The sequence below is a fragment of the Callorhinus ursinus genome, unplaced genomic scaffold (assembly GCF_003265705.2).
Source record: "Callorhinus ursinus isolate GAN/ISIS: 27379988/994484 unplaced genomic scaffold, GSC_fseal_2.0 scaffold9, whole genome shotgun sequence".
NCBI lineage: Eukaryota > Metazoa > Chordata > Mammalia > Carnivora > Otariidae > Callorhinus > Callorhinus ursinus.
The window spans coordinates 60,969,252-60,995,037 of NW_027397071.1; the positions used below are offsets into that span (position 1 = coordinate 60,969,252).

Consider the following 25,786-nt stretch of genomic DNA (forward strand, 5'->3'; position numbering starts at 1 on the left):
GTGGTCTCAGTCATTCTTCTCAACAACCCTAGGAAGTAGGAACTGCCATTCTTGTTTTCTTGATGAGGACACTGAGGCTCATGGAGGTTAAAGAACCTTCCCAAGTTTCTCTAATGAGTAATTGCTGAGCTGCAGTTTGCGACCACGGTTTTCTGCTTTCAGAACTCTCGAAGGCCACACTGCGCGACACCCTGTCACATCACTCCATGCCACATCATACTCCATTCACAGCTAAGAGAGATTCTCGGAAGGAGAGTCACAATCATACGTGCAATTGAGAGAGGTCACTTTGGGATGGGTTCCCATGGACAGATCCCCTCCCCGCCCCACACCCCGAACAGAGTTCCTCCTGAATGGTGAAGCAGGGAGGAAAAGCCACCTCTGGCTCCAGTCTGCTCCCTGAGTGACTTCCTTGCACTGCGTCTGCTGCCCCAGTGGGGATGGAGAGGTCCCCTGCTCCATTCATCCTGTGCATCAGGTGTCAGGGTAGCAGCTTCCAGACAGACAAAAGCCGGGAAGGGGGAGGGATGGGGAGAGGGGGGTGACTCCAGGCCGCCTGACAGCTCCCTTCTCACTCCAGCCTCAAGCCTCCCTCCCCTACGATGCCAAAGCTCCTGGCATTGGTCACCAGCCCTGCTCCATGCTCCATCCAGCTCAGCGGCACCCCAGTGTCTCGGGTTCTCCAAGGCACAGTGGAAAGGCCACCATCAACCCCTCAGGAGCTCAGTAATGTATTAACCTGGGCTGGCAAGGTGGCTTGGAGCAGAAAGGCCTTGAAGACACAGGACAGCCTGCAGAGAAGTGGGGACCTCAGTCACAGCCAGGGGAGGAGAAAGGTTTGGCAAGCTTGCTTTTTTTGGAAAGCATTTCTGTCTTCTCCCTAGGTTCCTTATCTTCATTGTCTTTATCTCCTTATCCGTCAAATGCAGATAAGCACACCTGCCTCTGGTCTGGTGGGAGAAGTGAAACAAGGCAGTTATCAGTTTAGAACCTGAAGTGAGAATCTCATGGTGGTGAAGGGGTGGCTATTAATGCCATCATTAAGTCAAATGGGACCAGTGTCCCCAGCCTTCCTGAGCTCCCCAGCCAGCCAGGACATCCCCACCTCACACCACTTAGCAGACCTTCCGGAGCCTGTCTTGCCACCTTGCCTGTATGGCTCATGCCTCTTTATCACTATGGTATCATGACTCTAGCTCCTTGCTCGCCTTTTTCCCCTTCTTGGACTTCTTTGCCCATCTTGTCCTCAGATCAGTGCCATCTTTTCCAGAAAGTTTCATCGAGTGCCCTGTCTCCACTTCTGGGCCATCAGTGATCCCCATGATTGCAGCCTTGATGGTTTTGGCTGTCACTGCCTCTGCCTGCATCTGTCACTTCTGTAGACTGTGAACTCTTCAAGAGCGGGGCCGGGTCTGGGCCAGAACTAGAGATTAGTGGGTATTTGTGGGAGGAAAGGAAGAAGGAAATCAGTCCCAGGGCCACCCCAAAGCAGCTCCTAGTCTGGAGAGGTCACCTCAGACCCACCTCACTGCAGTTAAGCAGAAGAGGTACTGGGGCTGTGAAGGGAGGGAATGCCCCTCTGTGCTATGGGTCCATCTGTCTTTCTCTCCACGTAGAGCGAGCAGGCAGAACGTCTTTCTTGTTGGGAGGCAGAGGTGGTGGTGACGGTAGGGTGTATGCAGAAATGGGAGGTAGGCTCTTGGCTCTGGAGTTGTTTAGAGATGGTCATAAGCCAGGACAGTGGACTTGACTTCCTGGAGCTGAGCTGGTGGGTGGGAACTGGCTTAGGCAGAAACCCGGTTAGAACCCATGCTTGGGCACGTGATCTTGGCCTGGTCACCTCTCCTCTGTGCCTCATCTATAGTGGGGATAATAATCCTACTTCACGGTCTTTGTAAGGGCTCAAGGAGAGAAGCCCAGTTAAACACCCAGGGCGGTAGGTACTCACTGCCTCTTCACCCATTCATCCAACAGAATGGGCAGACTGAACACCAGTCACTAGGCTAAGCCCTGGGCACAAAGGAAGGCACTGTGCCTATCTCATGAAGAAAGGGACAGGGGCTGCTTCTGGTGGGGCCTTTATCCTAAGAGTAATAGGAAGCCAGTGAAGGATTTCAAGTTCAGAAGTGACATGGTCAGATTTGGGTTTTAAACAGATAACTTTGGCTATTATGAGAAGGATGGGTTAGAGGGAATAATGCTTCCATCATTCTCCCTTATAAAAACTCCCTAGAGGCTACATGGGTTACTTCAACCATCCTTTAAAATACATTCGAGCTCCCACAGAAATAACAGAAATCCTCTCAAGCCAAGAATAAAAAGGATGCTGAAATCAGGCTGATAAATGAGATGAAGCCTCAACAACATGAGGGTGTTGACAAATTCCAGAAATCCAGAACCTTGAGTTTTAATGACCACTGAAGGGATGATAAGTAAGGACTTGGGCCTACCCAGTGACAGTGTGAGGAGTTGAAACCTAGCCCTTCTACCACCACCACATGAATCTGGGACCTTCAGAGGGCTACCCCCTCAGCAAATAGACCAGAAAGAAATAGCCACCTTTGCACAAAAAATGGGACGACAGGTCTGGTGGAGAAATTTATAAATACGAATCTGCCCTCACAAAATTTTGTGTTTGAAGACATACTCCCTTTGTGGTCCTGGAGATACTAACCCAAAAAAGTAACTTAAGTATCATGGATGGTAGCACCCCAGGGAATCTGGCCAAAGTAAGGGAAAAGCCTATCTGGAGGAATAGGTTCTTCTCCTAAGATCCCTTTGGGATCAGCCAAATAAATAGGAGCTCATGGTAAAATTACAAAACACAAGGAAACAAGTCATTGTGAGCAGTAGACACCCAAATCAAGAAACAACAGAATTTGTTTCCCTGAGAGTCTAAGATGCTAGAATTAAGATCTAGAATATAAATATTTTAATAAACATGTAAAGAAATCAAAGATGGACTTGAAACAATAAGCAGGGAACAAAACACTGCCCCAAACGACCAAGCAGATTTGAAAAGGAATCAAGTGGAATTTCTGGAAATGTGAAAGATAATCATTGAAATTAAAAACTCAGGAAGAGTAGCAGATCAGACACACTTCAAGAGAATTAGTGAAATGGAAGATCTGAAGAAATTACTGAGAATCTCACGGAGTCAAAGAGATGGCAAGAAGAGCGTTAAGAGACTTGAAATACCAAGCAAAACAGTCCAACAGAAAGAGAGAGAAGGGGTAGGAGGGGCGAGTGCGGAAGGGGCAGTCTTCCATCAGACCCAGGTGGGGGTGATGCCGGTGCCCTGGAGCTCACCAGGCTCAGAAGGAGCTGGGTTGAGAGATGGTTGGGAGGCAGAACTGACAGAGCTCAAAGTAGAGGGGTGTATTAGGGCTGACTCTCAGATTTCTGGCTTGAGAAACTGGGTAGAGGAGTTTCATTTATTAAGATGGCAAAGACTAGGGGAGAACAGCTTTGGGAGAATGAACAAGAGTTCAGTTTTGAACAAGACACATGTTTTGATTTGCTGGGACGATCCGCTCCTGCATCATGGAGGAGGAGATATTCGAGCTGGACCCTAAGGCATGTGTAGACATTTATCTGGTGGAAAGGGACTCTTTCTCAACTTTTGGGGAAGGATCTCCTTTTAGTGAAGTCATCAAGGCCTCTTTTGAAATCTTCTCTCAAAGGAGACTCCTTGAGAAGAGATGTCCTCAAGACCATCCTCAAGATAGGACTTTTGGAATCTCCTAGTTTAATCTCTTATTTTTCAGATGGGGAAGCTAAGACCCAGAAGGGTCAAGGATTTGTTCTCATTTAATCATTTTTTTTTCATTCACTTAACAGATACTTATCAAAAGCCCACTTTGTACCAGATACTAGATGCCGGGGATACCGCAGTGAACAAAACAAGGATTCCTGCCCTTGGGAAGCTTATTTTTAGTGGAGGGAGACAGACAATAAGCACAAAATAAGTAAAAATAATAATAAATAAAAATAAAAGTGTGTGTGTGTGAGGGTGATGAAAGCCATAGAGAAGTATAAGGACTAGAAGATGGTCCGGTCCGCTGAAATGCCGTTGGGAAGGTGACCCTTGAGGATAAAGGGCCCTGGACAGGCCTTACCGTCTGCTGCACACTGCAGCCCATTGTGACAGAGCTTCTGGGGTTCTAGAGTGCAGGCCCGAGGAGGGCAGGAGAAGTCCTGGAGAAGGAGGAGGGAAAAGGACTGAAGTGGGATTTAGTGGGTGGGCTGTGCCCCCCTGGGGGGGGCAGAAAAGCCGATGGGTCAGAAGGGCCATAAAGACTCCCTTTACCTTTGTGAGGGGTAAGATAAATTTGTTCCTGAGGCTTCCTTGCCCTCCACCCTCTGCTCCTCCCCAATCCCCTTCACCAGATCTCAGATGACACCCCCATTCTGCTCTCCTCCCACCTTTAGGAACACTTAGAGGTGGCTCCAAGTTGTCTTTGTGTCCCAGTACAGAGTGGGCAGCCTGGAAGAGCTTGTGACAGGCACCCAAGGCCCACAGGGAGGTCGCCTGGGCTCTGTGGGGCTCAGTTCCAGCCTGGAGTGGGGTTGAGTTCCCCTGGTCACCTGTGTGTCTCTCCCAGCAGGACTTCTGTGAGCAGCCTCCATGAGGCCCTGGACCAGTGCATGATCGCCCTGGACCTCTTCCTCACCAACCAGTTCTCAGAAGCACTCAGCTACCTCAAGCCCAGGTGAGGCTTAAGCCTAGGTTGGGGGCCCTGGGGTGTGTGTGTATGTGTACACGCATGCGTACACACGCCTGAGTACACTCGGGAGTGTACTCAGTGTACATGTAGTGGAGGGATGGGGGGAGTTGTCTGGTCATGGAGAACCAGAAGTCTTATGTAAGAGGAACCCCGTGTAACTGACTGCCTTCAGCCTTCTGGGTCACCATGACCTTCTGAGAGTCCCATAAAAGTAGGGGCTCAGGCTCCCCATTCTACAGCCCTGAACAGCCAGGCCCTCCTCAAGGTCATTGTGACTTCCTTCCTTTTAGGTTCTCATGGCCCCTTCCACTTTGATTTCTTGTTCCCACTGAATCCACTCAGGGTTTCTCCCCTGTCAGCTCTAACACAGCTGCTTTTCCTCATTTTTCCCCAGAGCACTAAAGATTTGAGTTGCCTTTACTCAAGCCCTTTAGGGTAATAATGTTGGTTAATCATTTAGCCATTTCTTCCAGTGTTTACTGCCTTCTTGCTAAATAATATGCTTATACTACTCTTCCTTTATCACTTTTTTCAGTTTTTAAAAAATATTTTATTTATTTGTCAGAGAGAGCGTGAGCGTGCTTCCCACGGAGCAGGGAGCCCGATGTGGGACTCAATCCCAGGACTCTGGGATCATGACCTGAGCCAAAGGCAGCCATTAACGACTGAGCCACCCAGGCGCCCCATTTGGATGTCTTCTTTGCAGAAATGTCTGTTCATGTCTTCTGCCCATTTCTTGATTGGATTATGTGTTCTTTGGGTATTGAGTTTGATAAGTTCTTTATAGATTTTGGATACTAGCCCTTTATCTGATATGTCATTTGCAGATATCTTCTCCCATTCTTTCCGTTGTCTTTTGGTTTTGTTGACTCTTTCCTTTGCTATGAAAAGCTTTTTATCTTGATGAAGTCCCATTAGGTCATTTTTTGCCCTTGCTTCCTTTGCCTTTGGTGATGTTTCTAGGATGAAGTTGCTGTGGCTGAGGTGGAAGAGGTTGCTGCCTGTGTTCTCCTCAAGGATTTTGATTGATTCCTGTCTCACATTTAGGTCTTTCATCCATTTTGAGTCTATTTTTGTGTGTTGTGTAAGGAAATGGTCCAGTTTCATTCTTCTGCATGTGGCTGTCCAATTTTCCCAACACCATTTGTTGAAGAGATGGTCTTTTTTCCATTGGACATTATTTCCTTCTTTGTTGAAGATTAGTTGACCATAGCTGAGGGTCCATTTTGGGGCTCTCTATTCTGTTCCATTGATCTATGTGTCTGTTTTTGTGCCAGTACCATACTGCCTTCATGATGGCAGCTTTGTAATAGAGCTTGAAGTCTGGAATTGTGATGCCACCAGCTTTGGTTTTCTTTTTCAACATTCCTCTGGCTATTTGGAGTCTTTTCTGGTTCCATACAAATTTTAGGATTATTTGTTCCATTTCTTTGAAAAAAGTTGATGGTATTTTGATAGGGATTGAATTAAATATGTAGATTGCTCTAGGTAGCATTGACATCTTCACAATATTTGTTCTTCCAATCCATGAGCATGGAATGTTTTTCCATTTCTTTGTGTCTTCCTCAATTTCTTTCATGAGTATTCTATAGTTTTCTGAGTACAGATTTTTTGCCTCTTTGGTTAGATTTATTCCTAGGTATCTTATGGTTTTGGGTACAGTTGTAAATGGGATCGACTCCTTAATTTCTCTTTCTTCTGGCTTGTTGATGTATAGAAATGCCACTGATGAATTTAGCTTTCTTATACCCCTGCCCTACCTCCCTTCCCTTATCCTCCTCTCATCCTTATATCGCAGTATCTGGCTAAATCAATAATGCTTACATTATTATAATTCAGTAACTAATGCTCATTGCAGAGACAAGTTATACATTGTAAGATTACCTTTCCTTTCTGGAGTTTATAATTGTCTTTTCATTTGCCTAATTTGCTATATACATTTATCCTGAACTCTTTCTAGCCTTTTCCCTGGAAACCTGTCCCCTGGAAGACAGATGTGTCTACCGGCCACCTCCCAGCTATCTCCTAGAAATCCCTTTTCTTCTCTCCCGTTTCCTTGACCTGGCTTTTTCTCTGGGATCCTCACTCATTTTACCACAGTGTGTCCTCCAGAAACTTCCTACGAAGGAGTTGCATGAATATAATTCCCGCCCCCCTCAGAATTTTGAAGGCATTGCATCCCTGTTTTCTAGCATCTACTATAACCATGGGAACCCTAATTTCTTCTGACTTTGCATGTGATCATTTTTTCTTCCCCAGAAATGTTTAGAATCTTCTCTTTTATTTTTGCAAATCTGAAATTTCACAATGATGTGTTGTGAAGACCTGTGTAAAAAACATAGGTCTTTTTATTTGGAGCCTTTCAGTTCTGGGACCTTCTGTAGCATGACCACTCCATGTTCTGTCTCCCTTTCTCAGGCTTTCTTTAAGTCAAACACTGGACCTCCTGGACCAGTCCTCTTTTAAGCCTCCTGTCTTCCCTCTAATTTTGCATTTCTTTCTCTTTTTTTCCCTCTTATTTGGGGGAGATTTCCTCAACCTTATCATTAAATCCTTCTATTGAGTTAGAAGAGATACTTCTATTTTCTTTTTTTCTGTTATCGTATGATTAATTTCCTTGTACTCATTATTCTCTGAATGTTCTTTTTTTCCCTAAAACATTTTATCCTTGGTTTATAGATGTACTGTGTTCTTTATATATATATTTGAAATATGAGAGTCCTTAGGATAGGGCCTGGCACATAGTAAGCACTCTAGGAAATATTTGTTGTTATTATCACAGAATATTGTCTCTCAAATGTTTTAATTTTTTTCCTCTATATTCTTGGCTTTCTCCAGATTCCCTTTTTCTGTGTAATGAGGGAATCTTCTGGTGCGGGCTTTTCTCAAATGCCTGATGCCCCCTGGTTGTCTGGTCATTTTTAAGAGCTAGTTCTTGGCCTTGTAATTGGTGGGATTGGCTTTTGGATGACCCAGCAGTCCCCACACCTTATCCCCACCCTCTGAGGGGATCTGGGCTTGAGACGGGGCAGGGGCAGGTCTGCAGCAAGAGTGTAGCCACCATCTGAGGTTGGCCAAGCTCCATCCTGCTGCATCCCTGAACATCTAGGTTCTCTTCCCAGTATTCTTTTTTAAGATTTTATTTATTTATTTATTTGTCAGAGAGAGCACAAGAAGGGGGAGTGGCAGACAGGGAGGGAGAGGCAAGCTCCCCACTGAGCAAGGAGCTGATGTGGGGCTGGATCCCAGGACCCTGGGATCATGACCTGAGCCGAAGGCAGACGCTTAACTGACTGAGCCACCCAGGCGCCCCTCCCTCCCAGTATTTTTGAAAGACTCCCCAGCTCCACTTTCCTTCTGGTCATTACCTGTCCCTAAGCAGGCTTCTCCTGCCACCTCCCCCCACACCTTCCACACCCTCTCTTTAAGCCCCCATGTGTGGAGGGGCTGCCTCACCTTCCCTCACCTCAAGAGGGCACTCTACCAGAAGTCCCACACCTCAGGCCTGACCACTCAGGCCCTAGACAGGAAATGCTTGCCCTGAACGAAGGAGACACTACAGGGAGACCAGCCTTTCCATGAGGCTACCTTTTAATGTCATACTTAAGGCAGTGAAGCTGCCCCTTAGCCCCTGCCCCATTCCAGAAAAGAATCTTTCCTTTCTTTTTCAGTTTAAGAGCGTTCTCTCCAAACAGTAGATGTTGTTAGCACACTCCCAACCCACATCCCCATTTTGACAACCAAAAAATGTTTCAAGAAATTGTCAGATGCTAGGGAGCCAGGGGGAGACAGGAAAAATATCTCCCCATCTTTATTAAGAAGCACTGGTCTAGGGGAAATCATTCTTGCTAAAAATGGCCTCCCCTCCCCATTTATAGCCATCGAAGTTTCAAAAGATGTTGGGGTCCAGTTTCATTCACTGTTCCTCATTGTGCATGCAGTGTCTCATTTAATTGTTCTCCATACTTTGTCCTCAGGGAATAATGGGCTCATCAAGCTCCACACCTCATGCCCCAGCCTGGGCATCTGTTTTCTGTGTTTGTCACTTCTATGAGTAACTTCTAGTTTATTTTATTTTGCTGCTTGCTGGTAGAGGAGGGAAGGGCTGGAGGCCACTAGGCTTAGCTGACCTGCACATGGCTGAGGAGTCCCAGGTCCCAACACCCTGCTCTTCTGACGGCTCTTCCAGTGCCCTCCCCAACTTGACAGCTGGTCTGGGCCTAGAAGGTAGGACCCCAGTGAGCATCATGTCCCAGAGCTGGGTTTCGCTCAGGGGTGAGGGGACTCTTACGCTCAGGGGTCAGGATTCTATAAGCAAACAAGAACTTGTGGATTGTAAACTAACTTGGGGTGCCTGAAGTTTGGGGAGTTGTCCTACCCCTGTAGAGGCATACCACATTGTGCTTCACAGATACTGCATTTGTTACAAATCGAAGGTTTGTGGCAAGCTTGCCTCAAGCAAGTCTGTCCACACCATTTTTCCAACAGCATTTACTCACTTAGTGTCTCTGTGTTACATTCTGGTAATCCTTGCAATATTTCAAACTTTCCCATTATTACTATATTTGCTATGGTGATCTGCAATCAGTGATCTTCAATGTTACTATTGTAATTGTTTTGGGCCACCACCATGTAAGACAATGAACTTAATCGATAAATGTTGTGTGTGTTCTGACTGGTCCACTGACCAGCAATTCCCCCCTGTCTCTCCTTCTCCTTGGGACTCCCTATTCCCTGAGACACAACAATATTGAAATTAGGCCAGTTAACTTCAGGGCCTGCCGTGGCCCCTGAGCGTTCAGGTGAGAGGAAGAGTTGCACGTCTCTCCCTTTAAATTAAAAGCTAGAAATGACTAAGCTTAGTGAGGAAGGCATGTCAGAAGCCAAGAGAGACTGAAAGCTGGGCCTCTTGCACCAAACAGCCAAGTTGTGAAAGCAAAGGAAAAGCTCTTGAAGGAAATTAAGAGTGCTATCCCAGTGAACACACGAATATATATCTATTATTACTGATATGGAAATAGCGTGAGTGGTCTGGATAGAAAATCAAATCAGCCACAACATTCCCTTAAGCTAAAACCTAATCCAGAGCAAGGTCCTAGCTCTCCTCTGCTCTGTGAAGGCTGAGAGAGGTGAGGAGGCTGCAGAAGGAAAGTTGGAAGCAGCAGAGGTGGGTTCGTGAGGTTTAGGGAAAGAAGCCGCCTCCATAACGTGGAAGTACCAAGGTGAAGCAGCCACCGCGTGTAGACCCTGCAGCCTGTGATCCGGAAGCTCTGGCTCAGATCACTCATGACGGTGGCTACATTAAACAACAGATTTTCAGTGTAGATGGGACAGCCTTCTATTGGAAGAAGATGCCATCTAGGACTTCCATAGCTAGAGAGGAGAAGTCAGTGCCTGGGCTTCAAAGCCTCAAAGGACAGGCTGACTCTTGTTAGGAGCTAATGCAGCTGTGACTTCAAGTTGAAGCTCATGCTCCTTTAGCATTCTGAAAATTCTGGGGCTCTTAAGAATTATGCTTACTCTTTCTTCCTGTACTCTTTAAGTTGAACAGCAAAGCATGTCTATTTACAACATGGTTTATTGACTATTTTAAGCTGAGTGTTGAGACCCACTGCTCAGAAAAAAAGATTCCTTTAAAATACTACTGTTACCGACAATGCATCTGGTCACCCAAGAGCTCTGATGGAGCTGAATGGGCAATGAGATGAATGTTGTTTTCATGCCCGCTAACACAACATCCGTTCTGTGCCCCATGGTTCAATGAGTCATTTCAACTTTCAAGTTGTATCACTTAAGAAATTTATTTCATAAGGCTATAGCTGCCATAGAGAGTGATTCCTCTGATGGATCTGGGCAAAGTAAATTGAAAAACTCTAGAAAGAATTCACCATGCTAGATGCCAGTAATTCAACTTTGTGATTCATGGGAAGAAGTCAAAGTATCAATGTGAGCAGGAGTTTGGAAGAAATTGATTCCAACCGTCATGGATGACTTGAAGGGGTTCCAGACTTCAGGGCAGGAAGTGACTGCAGATGGGGTGGCAGGAGCAAGAGATCTAGAAGTGGAGCCTGAAGGGGGTACCGTGTGGCCGCCCTCTCAGGATAAAACTTGAGTGGGTGCGGAGTTGCTTCTTACGGATGAACAAAGAAGGTGGTTCCTTTTCTTTTTTTAAAGATTTCGTTTATTGATTTGAGAGAGAGAGCAAGCACACAAGAGAGTGTGAGAGAGAGAGCATGAGCAGGGGGAGCAGCAGAGGGAGAGGGAGAAGCAGGCTTCCTGCAGAGCAGGGAGCCTGATGCAGGACTCGATCCTAGGACCCTGGGATCATGACCTGAGCTGAAGGCAGATGCTTAACCGACTGAGCCACCTAGCACCCCAAATAAGGTAGTTTCCTGAGATGGAATCCACTCCTGATGAAGATGCCATGAAGGTGGTTGAAATGACAACAAAGGACTTGCGATATCACATAAACTTAGCTGATAAAGCAGCAGCAGGGTCTGAGAGGACTGACTCCAATTTTGAAAGAAGTTCTGCTGTGGGTAAAATGCTGTCAAACAGCATCGCATGCTACAGAGAAATTGTTTGTGAAAGCAAGAGTCCATCAGTGCAGCAAACTTCATTGTTGTCTTACGTTAAGAATTGCCATAGCTTACCCATCCTTCTGCAACCACCACCTCATCAGTCAGAAGGCAAGATCCTTCACCAGCAAAAACTTTACAGCTCACTGAAATGTCAGATGCTCGTTAGCGTTTTGTAGCAATAAAGTATTTTTAATTAAGGTATGTATTTTTTTAGACATAATGCTTTACACGCTCTGGACATAATGCTTTTGCAGACTTAATTAAACTTCTGTGTGCACGGGGAAACCAAAAATTGATTTGACTTGCTTCATTGCAATCTTGACTTTATTGCAATGGTCGGGAACCAAACCTGCAGTATCTCCCATGTATGCCTGTACCACGAGTCTCAGTCCGGAGCGCAGCTGAGGGGCTGCCAGGGGTGGGCTGGGGAGGAGCCAGGATTCCCAGCCGCAGGTGCGTGTTCTGGCCTTGGGCCTCAAACTAGAAATTCCACTTTGCCTGCCAGGGGCCCAGGCGGGGCTGTCTGTCCCTCCTGGGCCCAGCACCAGACTGGGTGGGTGGGGCTGAGTCTCCTGCCTGACTGGTGGCGTGGGGGTAGGGGGGTGCTCTTGTGAAGTGGAGAGGCCTGGAGTGGGAGGGGATTATCTGGGGGGCGGGGGTGGGTCTGGGTACTGCCAGGGAAACATCTGAAGGAGAGAGTTTCTGTCCGGGGCAGTGACCCTTGACCCTGGCAGACACAGAAGGACTCACATTTATTGAGCATCAGCGATGTGGCCCTGGCCTGGGTGTGCTATTTAAGCTGCCCGGAGTCCTGGGTGAGAAGGATTATTGTATCCATTTTACAGAGGAGAAACTTGAGGCTCAGAGAGGTTTAAGATTCACCAGGATCACACAGCTGGTCACTGACAAAGCCAAGATTTCAACCTGTGTTTCAGGGACTCGGTAGCCTGAGTTCTGTCCCCACTTCAAGCTGTGGCCTCCTTTCCACAAGCCACTGCCCTCAGATTAAGCATTTCTAGCAAAGACCTGGGAGGTATCCTGACAGCTCCAGGGCCGGTGAGGGGTGGACCAGCCTTTGGTTTCCTTTACAAACATTTGACTCCCCAGAAGGAGAGGAGCTGGGGTCTGAGGCCTTTTGAGCAACAATGGAAGAGTCAGACCTTGGGAGAGTCTCTTCCCGTCCCTGTTTCCCTGTTTCCCCACCATGCAGGGTCAGAGAGGTTATGGTGGTGATCAACACCTGGGGGGGGTGTCACCCAGAAGTTAAAAAGCACTTAATTTACAATGGGTTTTTAATTTTACAGAGAGTTTTATGAATGAGAACGGCGTGAAAAAATGGGTAAAGTCACATGATTTTACAGTAGAACAATCTATAAACCTTAGTCATCTCTTTCCCCTGAAGTTCCCAACATAAGCCTGGCACTGAGGAGTTTTATAAATAATTAATGAGGGGTGTAGTGAAGGGAGTGAAAATTGCTGTAGCACCTGCTGTGTGACAAGCAAGAGTAATCCCCAGCCAGCCCCACAGGTAGCTAGGCAGGCCAGCATTATTGTCCCCATTTTGTCGAAGTATAAATCAAGGCCCGGACACATTGTGACTTCCCCAAGTGTAGAGGGGGACCTGCATTTTTCTTGTCCCTCCTTGCCTGTTTCTCTTTCCATTTGTTAGACTAAATGCCACTCCCCACCCCCACCATATACTTTTCAGTTAAGCGGTCTGGGGCGTGGAGCAGGATGGCAGGAGCAAACGGCTTCCTGAGGCTGACTCACTAGGCCCTGTCGCACTGGTGCTGAGGACAGAGATGTGTTGTTCCACACAAGCTCTGTCTTTGAGGTGCCCGCAGTTCAGTCTGAGGGGAGAGCTAAGCCTCTGCTGATATAAATTCAGCATGACCTATGCCTCGTTATAGACGCATGCTCCCTGAGGAGGGAGACCCGATGCCAGTGTCCTTGGAGGCAGTTGAGGACCTTGACGGATGAGTTAGGGGGTGTAGGGGCAGAGAAAGGGCATTTCAGGTTGAGGGAACGGCATGCACAAAGGCCAAGAGGAGGGAAAGTGTGGGAATTTCTTGAGAGCATGTGTGTCACAGTGTGGCAAGGGGTACAGTCTGGAATGTGACCAGATCTTGGGGCAGAAGTGACAAGAAGCTGGGCTGGAGAGTGGGCAGGACCTGTGTTGTGTAGAGCCTTGGGCCCGAGCATTATCCCATGGGACATGAAAGCCACGGGAGGACTGAAGCAGACAGCGGCGTGGTCGGATGATGGGCTAGGGAGAGGCAGGAGGGGGTGCGGCCAGTGAGGCCCAGGGAACAAGGAACATGGGCAGGGCGGGGAAGGAGAGCTTGAGAGGGGATTTGGGCTCTGCTCTGGGAGGTGGGGCAGAAGGCGAGAGGCAGGCCCTGGGCACTGGGGGCACGGCCTCAGGCCAACCTGTTGCTGAGCCCTTCTTGAGTCCTCACCGCAGCCTTGCTCTCCCATCCCTGCAGAAGGGATGAGAAACTAAGGTTTGGAGTTGGAAAGTCACTTGGTGCCACTCAGCAGGAAGGAGAGGAGCTGGGTTCTGAGGCCTTTTGAGCAGCAATGGAAGAGTCAGACCTTGGGAGAGTCTCTTGCCCTCCCTGTTTCCCCATTTCCCCACCATGCGGGGTCAGGGAGGTTATGGTGATCAACACACGCCAGCTACCTCTGGAGTTCTGGGAGTTGGTGCTCTCATGTCCCTTCTCTCTGGCAGAACCAAGGAGAGCATGTACCACTCGCTGACGTATGCCACCATCCTGGAGATGCAGGCCATGATGACTTTTGACCCTCAGGACATCCTTCTGGCTGGCAACATGATGAAGGAGGCACAGACGCTGTGTCAGAGGTCAGGGCCAGGGGGCGGACAGGGATGAGGGGTTGTGAGGGCCATCCTTCTGTTACCTTCGCCTATCCCTATGCCTAAAATGCCACTATTAATGATGCTTCTTTTGGCTAAGAAGATGTGTCCCCAAGTGCTAAGAGCTGTCCCTGTCAGCTCTGCTTCAGGAGCCTTGTTGTCTGAGCCAGTCTCTAAGCAACTGCCAGGGGCCAGGCCTAATTTCATAGAGACGAATTCTGGCTCTGTCACGTAATAACTCTTTGATCTTGGGCAAGTCTCTCTCTGGACTCAACTTTCTTCATATGGAAAATAGGTATAAAGATAGGGCCTTTGTGGGGACTGAATGAAGTCACTGGTCACAGGACCTGGTGCATAATTGGCGTTCAGTACACATAAACTGCTTGAATGAATGAATGAATGAATGAATGAATGGATGGATCCTCAGTGTCAGTGCACAGGTAGTATTGTCTTTCACTGGGCACGCACGCATGCTGGCCCTAGGCCGGCCACTGTGCTGGGCACTGGCCACCCAGGGAAGCATCAGACCTGGCCTCTCTGACACCAGAGCTGGCTGGTCTGGGAGAAGGTGCAGCCAGTGACCTCCCAGCCTGATGCAGGGAAGCTCCAGAGGCTGTGGGGGTCTTGCCAGAGGAGTAGGAAAGGTTTCCTGGAGGAGGCGATGCTGGAGCTGGGTCCTAGAGGGTGACAAGGAACTGACTGGGGCTGAGGAAGGACTCTGAGGGGCTCCAAGTAGGGGTACCAGTAGAAGCAAGGGCGTGAGAAAGCCTGGACTCAGTTGAGTGTGTGTGGAGTCCCATGGGAAGGGTGGCAGATGCGTCTGAGCCCCCCTGGGCCCCTTGCTCACCCTCACTGAATGACTTGAGGCCCCTCTTTCCTCTTCAGGCACCGGAAGAAGTCCTCTGTAACAGATTCCTTTAGCAACCTGGTTCACCGCCCCACGATGGACCAGTTCACAGAAGGTGTGGCATCTGAATGTCCTCTCACCCCCGCTGACCCCAGGCCACCCTGTCCTGGGCCCAGGGAGGGGTGGGGAGGGGCACTTAACCTCCCAGTTTCACCGAAAGGGCCGGGCCCTGGCCTAGGTGCTGGGACACAGATGGGTCAGACCTGGGGCCTTTGGACAAGTTGCTCTCAGGTGAGGGATGGGGGTCAGGGGGTGCTCACTTACCGATGGCATTACCTGCTGAGGACCCAGAAGCTGGGGAAAGAAAACGCTGTCACAAGGTCCATGTGCTTTGCTCCTCAGACCAGGGTGGGCTTCGAACTGTGTGTACAGTTAGGTTTACTGGCCTGATGATCACAGTGGTCTCCTGTGCCCCGGAGGGGAATGCGGTTTTGGAGGCTGGCCCACTGGGATGAGACAGCTGAAGGCAGTGTGAGGGGTGGTCTAGGCCGCCTGCGTGCTGTGAGCGCCTGTGGCCTGGCAGTAGCAGCGGCCGGCCGTGGGGGGCGGAGGGGCTCTTCCGTGCAGGAGCAAATGGCCTTCCCCACCCTCAAGAGCCCTTGAAGTTTCCAGCGCAAAACAATGAATATGACAGTGCCTCTCCCTCCTTCATGCCTTCCAGAGCTCCCCGATGCCCACAGGCCAAATGTGCAGCCCTCCACCAGCATTCAAGCCCTTTGTAACCAGACTGCTGCCCCTCATCTTTACCTGTCCCCTAAGTCTCTCCCTACCTCACCCTGTTTCAGCCTTCTGTGCTTGGCTGTCCCCAAACATCAGAGTTTTTGGTTCTCCCAGGCCTCTGCCTTGAAAGCTTGTCCTGCCTCTTCCTTCCATTCCTTTTCAACTCAGATGGCCTGACTCGAGTGTCCTCTCTTCTGGACGTCTCCCCTGACCCCCTGGACTGTGTTAGTTTTCCTTGCCTTACTCCCACAGCCTGTGGGCTTCCCTGGATCAGGATGATCTTTGTTTATCCATTCAACCCAGCACCTTCTCCTTGCCTGGCACCGCAGGGGGTTGGCGCACAGCACCTACAGGGGTGCTCGGAGAACAAGAGAAGGAAGCCCAGGGCCCTGCAGTGCCACTCTGGGTGGTGAGCTGGGGGGAACCAGGTGGAAGGCAGGTGAGGGGAATGTGAGCTAATTCTGGACAATGGTGAAAACTGTGAAGGAGCCGGACCCCTCCCCTCCCCCCCACCCCCCCACCCCGGTGGGGGAGGGGGAGGGTGCTGATTCAGGCTCCCTCTGCCTTCTGGGAAGTAGGGTGGGGAGGATTTGGCCTCTGCCACCTGCCAAAAGTCCCAGGAGGCCTCAGGGCTTTGGTTCTCTCCTTGCAGAGGAAGTCCATGCTGAGGTCTGCTATGCGGAGTGCCTGTTACAGAGGGCAGCTCTGACCTTCCTGCAGGTAGGAGCCCTCTCCTTGTACAGAGGGCCTGGGGATTTCCCATCAGTCACCGCCTCAAAGCCAGAAGTAGCCATAGCAGCCCCAGCCCGCCTCCTTGCGGGTCCGGGGGACTGAGGCTCGGTGACCCCAGCACTAGCAGCCCTGGCCAGGCTCACTGGCCACGGTGCTGGGCTTTACCCCCCACACTGAGCACATGTGTTCCCACCCACTGCGAGGATGTGCTTCCACCGTGTGGGGTGACCGGCATTGGCACAGAGCCTGCTTTACACTTGATTCATTCAACACGCAAGTTTGAATGGATCCAACTTGATTCTGCGACGTATGAGGCTTTGTGTGCACATTATAGCTATATGTGATTTTACCTACCTTACACCGAATGCATGGTCGTTTTTACATAAATGTGCATATATTATTAAATCATCACCTCACAGGCCTGCAAAGGGGAGGCCTAGAGAGGAGGAGCCATTTTCACAGGGTCATCTGATTAGCACCTGGCAGAGCTGGGATTTGAACGCAGGTCTGGTCAGCTTGGAGCCTGTGCTGCCCACCACACGGCAGTAGTTATGAGAGCCGCCACCTCATGGTTTCACCAGAAAGCCTGGGTTGTGACATGTCATCATGTGAATGTGGGTATTGGGGTAGAGAGGCACATATGAATTTTATTATTAGGGTACTATTTATTTTTGTTAGTTTTTTTTTTTTTGTACCTCAGGTAATTAGAATTAGATTAATCCTAATTCCTCATTAGGATCACTGTTGATAGTTGCCTTGTGAGTGGGCTTTTATTTGTGTATTCTATTACACATAATAAATAGACACCTATGGGTCTCCCCACTCAACCAGAAAACAGAACACAGCTAGCAAGTCTGCGAGGCCTCTAGGCTCCCCCACCCTGTTCCCTGCCTCCCTTCATGGGGAAACCACTGCCTAGAGTTTTATCTATCATCCCGCACCTTATTTTTTAAAAATAGTTTTCTCAGCTCCCACTCATGTCTGAGCGGCATGTTGTTCTGTTTTCGTCGGCTTCCCGTCCCTTAGGCCCTCAAGCTGTGTGGGGCTTGCTTTACTCGACCCTATGTGGTTGTGTCATATTCCCTTCTAGAGTATAGCAGTCTGTTTATCCATCCTCCTGCTGAACGGCATTTGGGTTGTTTCTGGTTCCTGGCTGCTGTCAACACTGGTGCTGTGAACATTCTTGAAGGTGACCCCTGCAGCCCATGTTCATCATTTCTCTTGGGCACACCCCCCAGGAGTGGAACTCAGATGGGCTGTAGGCGTTGGTGCTTTAAATCACAAATGTGATAAATAGCTGCTTGTTGTAAAAAAACAGAAAAATTAAAAAAAAAAATGCATCCCTCTCTCTTTCCCACAGTTCCTCCACCTAGAGGAGGCACTGTTAACCACTGGGAGTGCCTCCTCTAGGCCCTTCGTCAGGCGCTTAGCATATGTAACCGTGAGGCTGTGGTTAAGCCGTGGGCATTTTGGAGGTCTTGTTTGGCAAGGACATCCTCATCTCAAGTTCCAGAGGTTAGGGAGGCCTCCTTTGGCCAGCCCCTGACCCCATCCTCCCAGGACTCCTTAGAGAGCTGGGCCCAAGGTGGGGCAGGCTGGGCCCAGAGGCTCGTATGATGCCTCTCAAGCCTGTGGCCCCCCCACCCAGGCCTGGCTCTTAGCATCTCTCCCTCCTGCAGGATGAGAACATGGTGAGCTTCATCAAGGGCGGCATCAAAGTTCGAAACAGCTACCAGACGTACAAGTGAGTGGGGCTGGTCTGGGGGCACCTGGGTCCATGGCGTCTATGACCCTGTGCCCCTCAGGCTGCTTTGTGGGAGGTAGAGAGCAACTTGCTGGTGGCAGGAAGCCTAGAATGCCATGTGACCTCAGGCAAGATTTCTGTACCCCCAGGACCTCGGTTTTCCAGAATATTATTCCCCTGGTTTTCTGGGTATATCTGTTCATTTGGTTCCCCTGAGTCTATGCCTGACCCCAAGCAGGGGAAAATCAGACAGATTGTGGACAAACTGCGTGCTGTGGTAGGGGCTTGGAGGCAGGCACAGGGACTGTCATTTTGAGAACAGCAACAGGACCCCTACACATCTGTTAAGGACTAGTCCAAATGCCGCTTTCCACATGAAGACTTCTTTGGACCCCTCCACTACACACTCACACCTTCCTGAGGGCCAGATCGTTTCCATGCCATCTTAGCACTAGGCCAGCCATAGGCCTTGTTTAATGGATAAAAGAAATAAGCCTCAGTATGAACGCTTCTACTTAACATGGCACCACAATCCTTAATCTACAATTCTAAAATCAAAAAAGCTTTGAAAGCCCAGTTTCTTCCCTCAAGTTTGGCATTAAAACTCATTTTCCATTAAAAGTTGACTTGAATTGACTTGAGACTATGTATCATCTTATTTTCCCCATCTAAAGTGACTGTTTCCCTACAGAGATATTGTGAGTCTGACTTCAAGGTACTGCTGGGATATAAGACAGCATGTAGTATATGGGTGTTGCATTGCCTGGTGGGTCTGTGCTGGAGTCGTGCTCTGCCCCTGCCAGTCTCTTCACCAGCTGCCAGAGTAACGTTTCCAAAGCACAGACCTTGTCAAGTCACCTCCTTACCAAATCCCAACCCCCTCTTGCTCTTAGAATAAAGTCCCAGGTCATTGCTGAGTCGTTCCCCGGAGCTCCTCCCACCCTCCGAGCAGTATCGTCCACCTCATTCTGCCTCAGACCTTTGGGCCTTCCCTCACTTCTTCAAACATGCCAAGCTCGTTCTGCTTCGGGGCTTTTGGACATGCTGTCTCTCTGCTAGGAGCACTCTTTCTGTGCCAGGCTAACCCTCCCCATCCCTAGGGTTTCGGCTCAGATGTCAGCTTCTCAGGGAGACCTTCCCTGAACCCCAGACTAGGTCAGGCCCCAGGAGACTTCTCCTTTGAGGAGCTTCTCACCCTCACAGTGACTTGATGGGGGTCCATCTCCTAGAGTGGGAGAGTTGTGAGGACAGCAGTTTCGTGGCTTTACTTCCAGATGCCTTCCAGTGCCTGGCACAAAGAGACTTCGGTCAGTGTTTGCTGACTGAAAGCCCTCAAGATGCTCATGGCCCAGGATGGAGGCAGGCACATCTTTAAAGCCTCTGTCCTGCCCCAGGAGGGCTGGGATATGGACTCTGTGTGACTGATGACCAGGAAAGAGAGGGTTGGATTTCAACCAAGAGGACCCAGGTAGACTTCTTGAAGGATGGGGTATTGGAGTTAGCCCAGTGGCTCTTCACTGGGACATTTGGCAATATTTGGAGACATGCTGGTTGTGACAGCCTTGGGGGAGGTTGCTCCTGGCATCTAGTGGGTGGAGGCCAGGGATGCTGCTAAATATCCTATAATAGTACAGACAGCCCCCCACCTCCACTTGAACAAAGATTTTATCCAGCCTAAAATGTCAGTAGTGCCAAAGTTAAGAAACTGTTCCTAGAGAGAACGCAGAGCATGTGCAAATGCCTAGACATTGGACAAGGCAGGTGTGCTAGGGCTGATAAGGCTGACATTCAGGGGCAAGGAGTATGTTATTATGGAGATGGGGTTAGAAATTCCTCGAGTATCAGCTCTCTGGATTGCCAGAACTGTTTTCAGTCTACCACCAGGGAGTTCTGAGAACAGCTGGAAGTGGGGGGCAAGCTTAGTCCCAGCTGGAATGGGACCTCGCCTCTACTATGTGGCTGAAACAAGACTGTGCCTCTCTCCACAGGGAGCTGGACAGCCTTGTGAAGTCCTCACAGTACTGCAAGGGAGAGAACCACAGACACTTTGAAGGAGGTGTGAAGCTTGGTGTGGGAGCCTTCAACCTGGTGAGTGGAGGTGCTCCTACACCTGCTCTCTGCTGGCCTGTGGTGCTGGGCCCCATGCTGACCTGGGGACCTAGCAAGAAAGCAGAGCTATTGCCATACTTGGACGCTTAGAGCTGGGGTGGGGTGGGAGTGGGTGCTGGCGATGAGTTCAGAAGTCCCTCTGTGCATTTCTTCCCAAGTCAAGTTGAAAGCTTGAAATGCACGTGGCGGCAGTATTTATAGGACCAGAAAAAGACAAACACAATAAATTAGGGCCTTTTCTATCCTGGAGAGCTGGTGGTTAAATATTGACCAGTAGCAGGGAGGGAGAAAGGCCTGGAAGCAGTGGGCAACCCACAGGAACAGAGAGCCAAGACCCCTTCCTGGGGGAGGTTGGGGAAGGTTCCATGGAGTGGGGAATATCTGAGCTGGATCTTGAAGGATCTGTAGGCGGGAAGGACACTCAAGGCAGAAGGAACAGTGTGAGCTAAGTGAGGCGGGGAGGCTCTGAAGCTTATTTTTGGGAGGAGGAGCTGCTCATCAATAGTTAGACTCCTGCCCCGGGTGTCCAGAGACCTGTATGAAAGTGCATGTGAGGCAGGGTGTGGCTCTCTCCCCTCTTGGCAAAGCCTGTTCCAAGAGCAGGCCTTGGGGTGGGGGTCCCTGCCCCATTCTGGGTTCCAGTTTCCTTGTATGTGAAGTGGCTGAGAAGTTCAAACTGCAGAGTTCATCCGATGCTTTAGCAGGTTATAGCCAGGCTGTCCTGGGTTTGAGAACTGGCCCCCCTCTGATGAGCTTTGGGGCCCTAAGCATGTCCTGTCACTTATCTCTGCCTCTGTTTTTCTGTTTCTCAAAAGGGACAGTGATCTTTCTTGGCAGGACTGTTCTGAGGATCAAATGCAATGACAGAGCCCCTGGTGCAGAGCAGGGATTCAGTGTGACAACACCAGCTTTCATGTGCTTTACAAACCTTAGTTTGACCCATCTTCACGGTACCCGTAGGAGGAAGGGGCTGTTATTATTCCCATATGAGGGAACCGAGGCACAGAGAGGCTACGTAGCTTGCCCAGGGTGACCCAGTGGGTGCGGTGAGATTAGGATTTAGACACAGTTTGCTCCTAGTTGTCACACTGAGGTGCTTCTCCATCCGGGGAAGTTGGCTTTCTGGGAAACCTCGGGCCTCCTTGTGGGCATTCTGGAGATAGGTGCTCCCCCAGGATTACCCACGGGACTCTGGAGTCTGGGGAGTCGGAGGGACAGCTCCCACCCCTCCACATGCCCACCTGCCTCTGTTCCTACAGACGCTGTCCATGCTTCCTACCAGGATCCTGCGGCTGTTAGAGTTTGTGGGATTTTCAGGAAACAAGGTAACCGCCTGTCTTCTGGGACTCCTGACTGGCTCAGCTGGACAGGGTGGGGCTGAGGGGCCGCAGGCCCTGTGTGTCGGTCCTGGCACAGCCCCCCTCAGTTGTGGCCCCGGACAAAGCCCAGGCGTCTCTGAGCCTCTGTCTCCTCTCCAGTGAAATGTGGCCAGTGATCCCTGTCCAGCCCCACACAGGGTGAAGAGGCTGTAGGGTAAGGACGGGTGTGAAGGGCAGCTTCGTGCAGTGGCCTGGAGTCATGTTCTCTGAGCCTTACAGGTGTCAGGAACCTAGTCCTCCTCCCTTTGGAAGACTCTGAGCAAGTTCTTTCCCTTGAGACCATTTTCTTGTCTGAGAGATGCCTAAGAGAAGCACTACCATGCATCAGGCCTAAGGGCAGAAACCAGAGGATGCAAGCACCCAGAGACTTTGCTAAAGGCAGGAGTCTGAGTACTAGGTAGCAAATCAGGGAGAGGTCCCTGGTAGAGGAGGCCCCTCATTGTAGAAGGAACCGTGGCCTGGGAGTCAGGAGTCCTGAGTCAGTCCAGCCTCATCTCCTCCTCCTCCTCTGGGTCTTTTTGGTTAAAACAAGGGGCTTTTTTTGTTTTAGACTGATCAGTGTTTCTCAAACTTGAACTTCCTCTTGCCTTTCCTGATTTTTGCCATGACTGCAGACCTCGATATTATTATTTATGATTATTTTTCCCAAAAATGGCTCATATTTTCACTTAAGTTTATCTAAAGGAAACACTACTACAAGGAAAACCCATGTTATTTGGCATGATAAGAACATAATCATAACCATAAGCAATCTTGCAAGAGCAGGCTGGAGGATCTACCGACGCCATTTTCCTGTGGGAAGAGGTGTTGGACACACACCAGCACAGGACTGAGGCTTTCTCCTGGACACCATCAGGACAGATGGAGAACTGGCAAGGGAAGACCCTCACGTGGGACTCTGAGCCCCATGTCTGTCTGGAGACCTCTCTATGATCCGTGGCCCGGGTCCCGGGAAACACCAGCTAGAGGCTCCAAAGGTCTCTTTTAGTTTTGTTTTCTTAAGAAGGCCCTTGAGTCCTGAGAAGGATTTCGGGTTGATGACAGGAGGGAAGAGCATGAGAAAGGCCAAGAGGTGGGACAGTGTGGCCTGCCTGGCTAGGAGGAGAGGGTGACGAGACCAAAGTGGGAGAGACCTCAGACACTGGCTCTGGCTTCATCTTTATCCTGAAGGCAAGGAAGCTATGGAGGGTTTGAGGCAGGGGTGAGGTAGGTCAGATTACCCTGGAGGACAGATGGGGGCAGAGACTGCAGGCAGGGATACAAGTGGAGTCTGGCCTCTCCTCCTCCCCAGCCAGGCTCTAGAGCCTTCTCCTCCAGGAAGCCTTCCCAGACTGCAGTCCTCGTGGTCCCATCTGTGCTCTGAGCCTCTGGTTAGGATTATCTGCCTCAAGTGGAGTCTGGCCTCTCTTCCTCTCCGACCAGACCCGGGGCTGCTCCGGGCCTCAGTGCTCACCATGGGGGCCAGCAGGTGAATAAAGGCAGGAATGGGGAAGGGGCTGTTGAGGAAGTAGGGGACACCTGGACCCAAGCCTCCACCCTGGCCTTGGCACCCCAGGAAGGTGGCTGAGGCAGCGAGAGGGGCAGCCTGGCTCAGGGTGGCCCAGCCCGGGGTGGGGGCCGGGGGGACGGCTGACCTGGCCGGCAGGCTTCCAGACGTGGAGTCCAGCGCTCTCGTGCCCCTGCTCCAGCAGCACAGCCCTCCCAGCTGTCTGGTGGGCTCCCCGGCCCCCACCGCACCCTGGGTCTGGCCTCAGCCTGTGGGTCTCTCTCCGCCAGGACTACGGGCTGCTGCAGCTGGAGGAGGGCGCATCGGGGCACAGCTTCCGCGCTGTGCTCTGTGTCATGCTGCTGCTCTGCTACCACACCTTCCTCACCTTCGTGCTCGGTAGGAGCGCCCCCTGGGTGACAGTGACAGCCGGGGCGCCTGGGGTTGGGCTGGCTCTAAGGGCAAGGAGCTGCGGACCCTGCCAGGGCCCACAGGACTGGGGGTGGGGCGCTAGAACCAGAATCAGCAGAGCGCCATCACCTGTCTTGGGGCCTGGCCTGCCGACCACTCACTTCCTCACAGTGTGCCCAGGTTCCAGCCTCCGTTTTGTCCTCTGGGAAATGGGGATGGTCATGCCCACCTTGTAGAGGGTGTGAGGACACTGTAGGCAGGCCCTTGGGGTTCTGGGTACTACCCTGGTGGGCATAGACTCTTGGTTATTGAGCCTTGTGGTGTGCTGGGGCGATACTGGCACCGTCTTATTTAATCCTCACATCACCCTGGAGGTAGGAGAATTATTATACCCATTTCCCAGAGAGGGAAGAGGAGGCCCCAAGAAGTCCCTGGTTGATTGCTGGGGGGATTCCAAGAGCCAGTGGTGGTGATATGTGCTGTCCCCTCACCTCCTTCAGGTACCGGGAATGTAAACATCGAGGAAGCAGAGAAGCTCTTGAAGCCCTACCTGAGGCGATATCCTAAGGTGAGTCTCCGCCCCCCTCCCAAGACCCCCCGTCCCTGGTCCATGTGTGCCCTGCGCACCCACGCAGACCCACGTGCGTGTCATTGCAGGGTGCCATCTTCCTGTTCTTTGCGGGGCGGATTGAAGCCATTAAGGGCAATGTTGACACAGTGAGTAATGGGGGTCTGAGCCAGGGCTGGTGACCCCTTGTGGTCTCCCAGACCAGCGGGCAGAGACTGGGAGGAGGTCTCCAAGAGAGAACCAACAAGAGGGCAGGGACGGGAGAAGCAGTTCAGAATGGGACAGTCTGGGGAGATGAGGGAACGGGGGCATTCGCCGTAAGATCTGACAGTGAGATGCAGGACTGCCGCATTCCCGCACAGGGGGGTGAGACAGAGGGTGGAAGCCCCACTTATTCAGGGCCTGGTGATAGGCCCTGTGAATGGAGCAGCGGTGCCAGGGTGTGAAGTGGGCACCTTGATGACCTGGCTAAGGAGTCTGAACTCCATAGGTGGGAGGGAGCCATCGAAGGGGCTCGAGAGGGGAGGGACATGGGTCTGGCAGAATCCCCAGGAGGGACTGCACAATGTAGAGTTCTGGGGTCTCCAGCTGGCGCTGGCTGTGGTTCCTCAAGCAGCAAGACAGATGCCCCGAGTCCAGGTCCTTTCATGGGAGCTACTGGAAGCTTCCGAAGTTTGTTCTGAGGCACAGACATTGTATCGCTTTCATATTAATACTTTCCACTGCCTCCTGTCCTTCCATTAGAGCTCTTTCCCATCCTTTCATTTTGTGCCCAAAGACTAGAGTCCCAGGAAGGGGCAGTAACTGGGCCCGGGGTTGTCCTATCAGTAAGACTTAGTGGGTAGAACCAGGCCTGGAGCCCAGAACTCCCATCCCATCCCCTCAGCGCTGCCCCCCTCTCCCCGAGCCTGGCACAGGGCTGGGCCGCCAAGCACTGGAGGAGGCTGGGCCTGCGGGGGAATGGGGCAGAGCGGTGGGGCCACAACGCTGACCAGCAGCTGCCCACAGGCCATCCAGCGGTTCGAGGAGTGCTGTGAGGCCCAGCAGCACTGGAAGCAGTTCCACCACATGTGCTACTGGGAGCTGATGTGGTGCTTCACGTACAAGGGCCAGTGGAAGATGGCGTACTTCTATGCCGACCTGCTCAGCAAGGAGAACTCCTGGTCCAAGGTGGGCTGACACCAGGTGCTGGGGCCGCTGGGGGGCCAGGCCAAGCCAGGCTGGCCACGAGCCCCCAGACCCAGGGCCAAACCCTTAACTGAAAACAGATGTCTCAGCTGGAACTTAAACCGAACCATAAGTTCTAAGAGGACTCAGGGTTGGTAGGAACTAAAGACTGTGAGGAGCAGATAAAGTTTAGAACTACAGTGTCAGTCAAGATTGTTAGTCACAAGGGACGGAAGCATGGCTCAACTGTCTAGGTGAGTGCTGTCCGATAGAACGTTCTGTTATGATGGAGGTAGCCCCCAGGTACAGGCACACCTATACCTGCCGTGTGCTGGTGTGACTGGGAAACTGGCTGCTTTCAATTTTATTTAATTTAAAAA

General features: G+C 50.7%; 1 protein-coding gene across 13 annotated transcripts in view; it reads left to right on the plus strand.

The window, feature by feature from the left end:
• TTC39A (tetratricopeptide repeat domain 39A) overlaps window positions 1-25,786 on the plus strand; it is a 51,982-nt gene that overhangs the window by 14,439 nt on the left and 11,757 nt on the right. For 7 of the 13 annotated variants that reach the window (XM_025871583.2, XM_073896755.1, XM_025871579.2 and 4 more), the window contains exons 2-12: window positions 4,608-4,712; window positions 14,040-14,171; window positions 15,069-15,145; window positions 16,463-16,530; window positions 18,222-18,286; window positions 20,275-20,374; window positions 21,655-21,720; window positions 23,551-23,659; window positions 24,172-24,239; window positions 24,329-24,388; window positions 25,248-25,409. In XM_025871583.2, the coding sequence (XP_025727368.2) occupies window positions 4,608-4,712; window positions 14,040-14,171; window positions 15,069-15,145; window positions 16,463-16,530; window positions 18,222-18,286; window positions 20,275-20,374; window positions 21,655-21,720; window positions 23,551-23,659; window positions 24,172-24,239; window positions 24,329-24,388; window positions 25,248-25,409 (1,012 nt within the window). Of the gene's footprint in view, window positions 1-3,878; window positions 3,969-4,024; window positions 4,321-4,604; window positions 4,713-14,039; window positions 14,172-15,068; window positions 15,146-16,462; window positions 16,531-18,221; window positions 18,287-20,274; window positions 20,375-21,654; window positions 21,721-23,550; window positions 23,660-24,171; window positions 24,240-24,328; window positions 24,389-25,247; window positions 25,410-25,786 lie in introns of those variants that run through there. The other 6 variants (XM_073896758.1, XM_025871577.2, XM_025871578.2 and 3 more) reach the window with 6 other exon arrangements.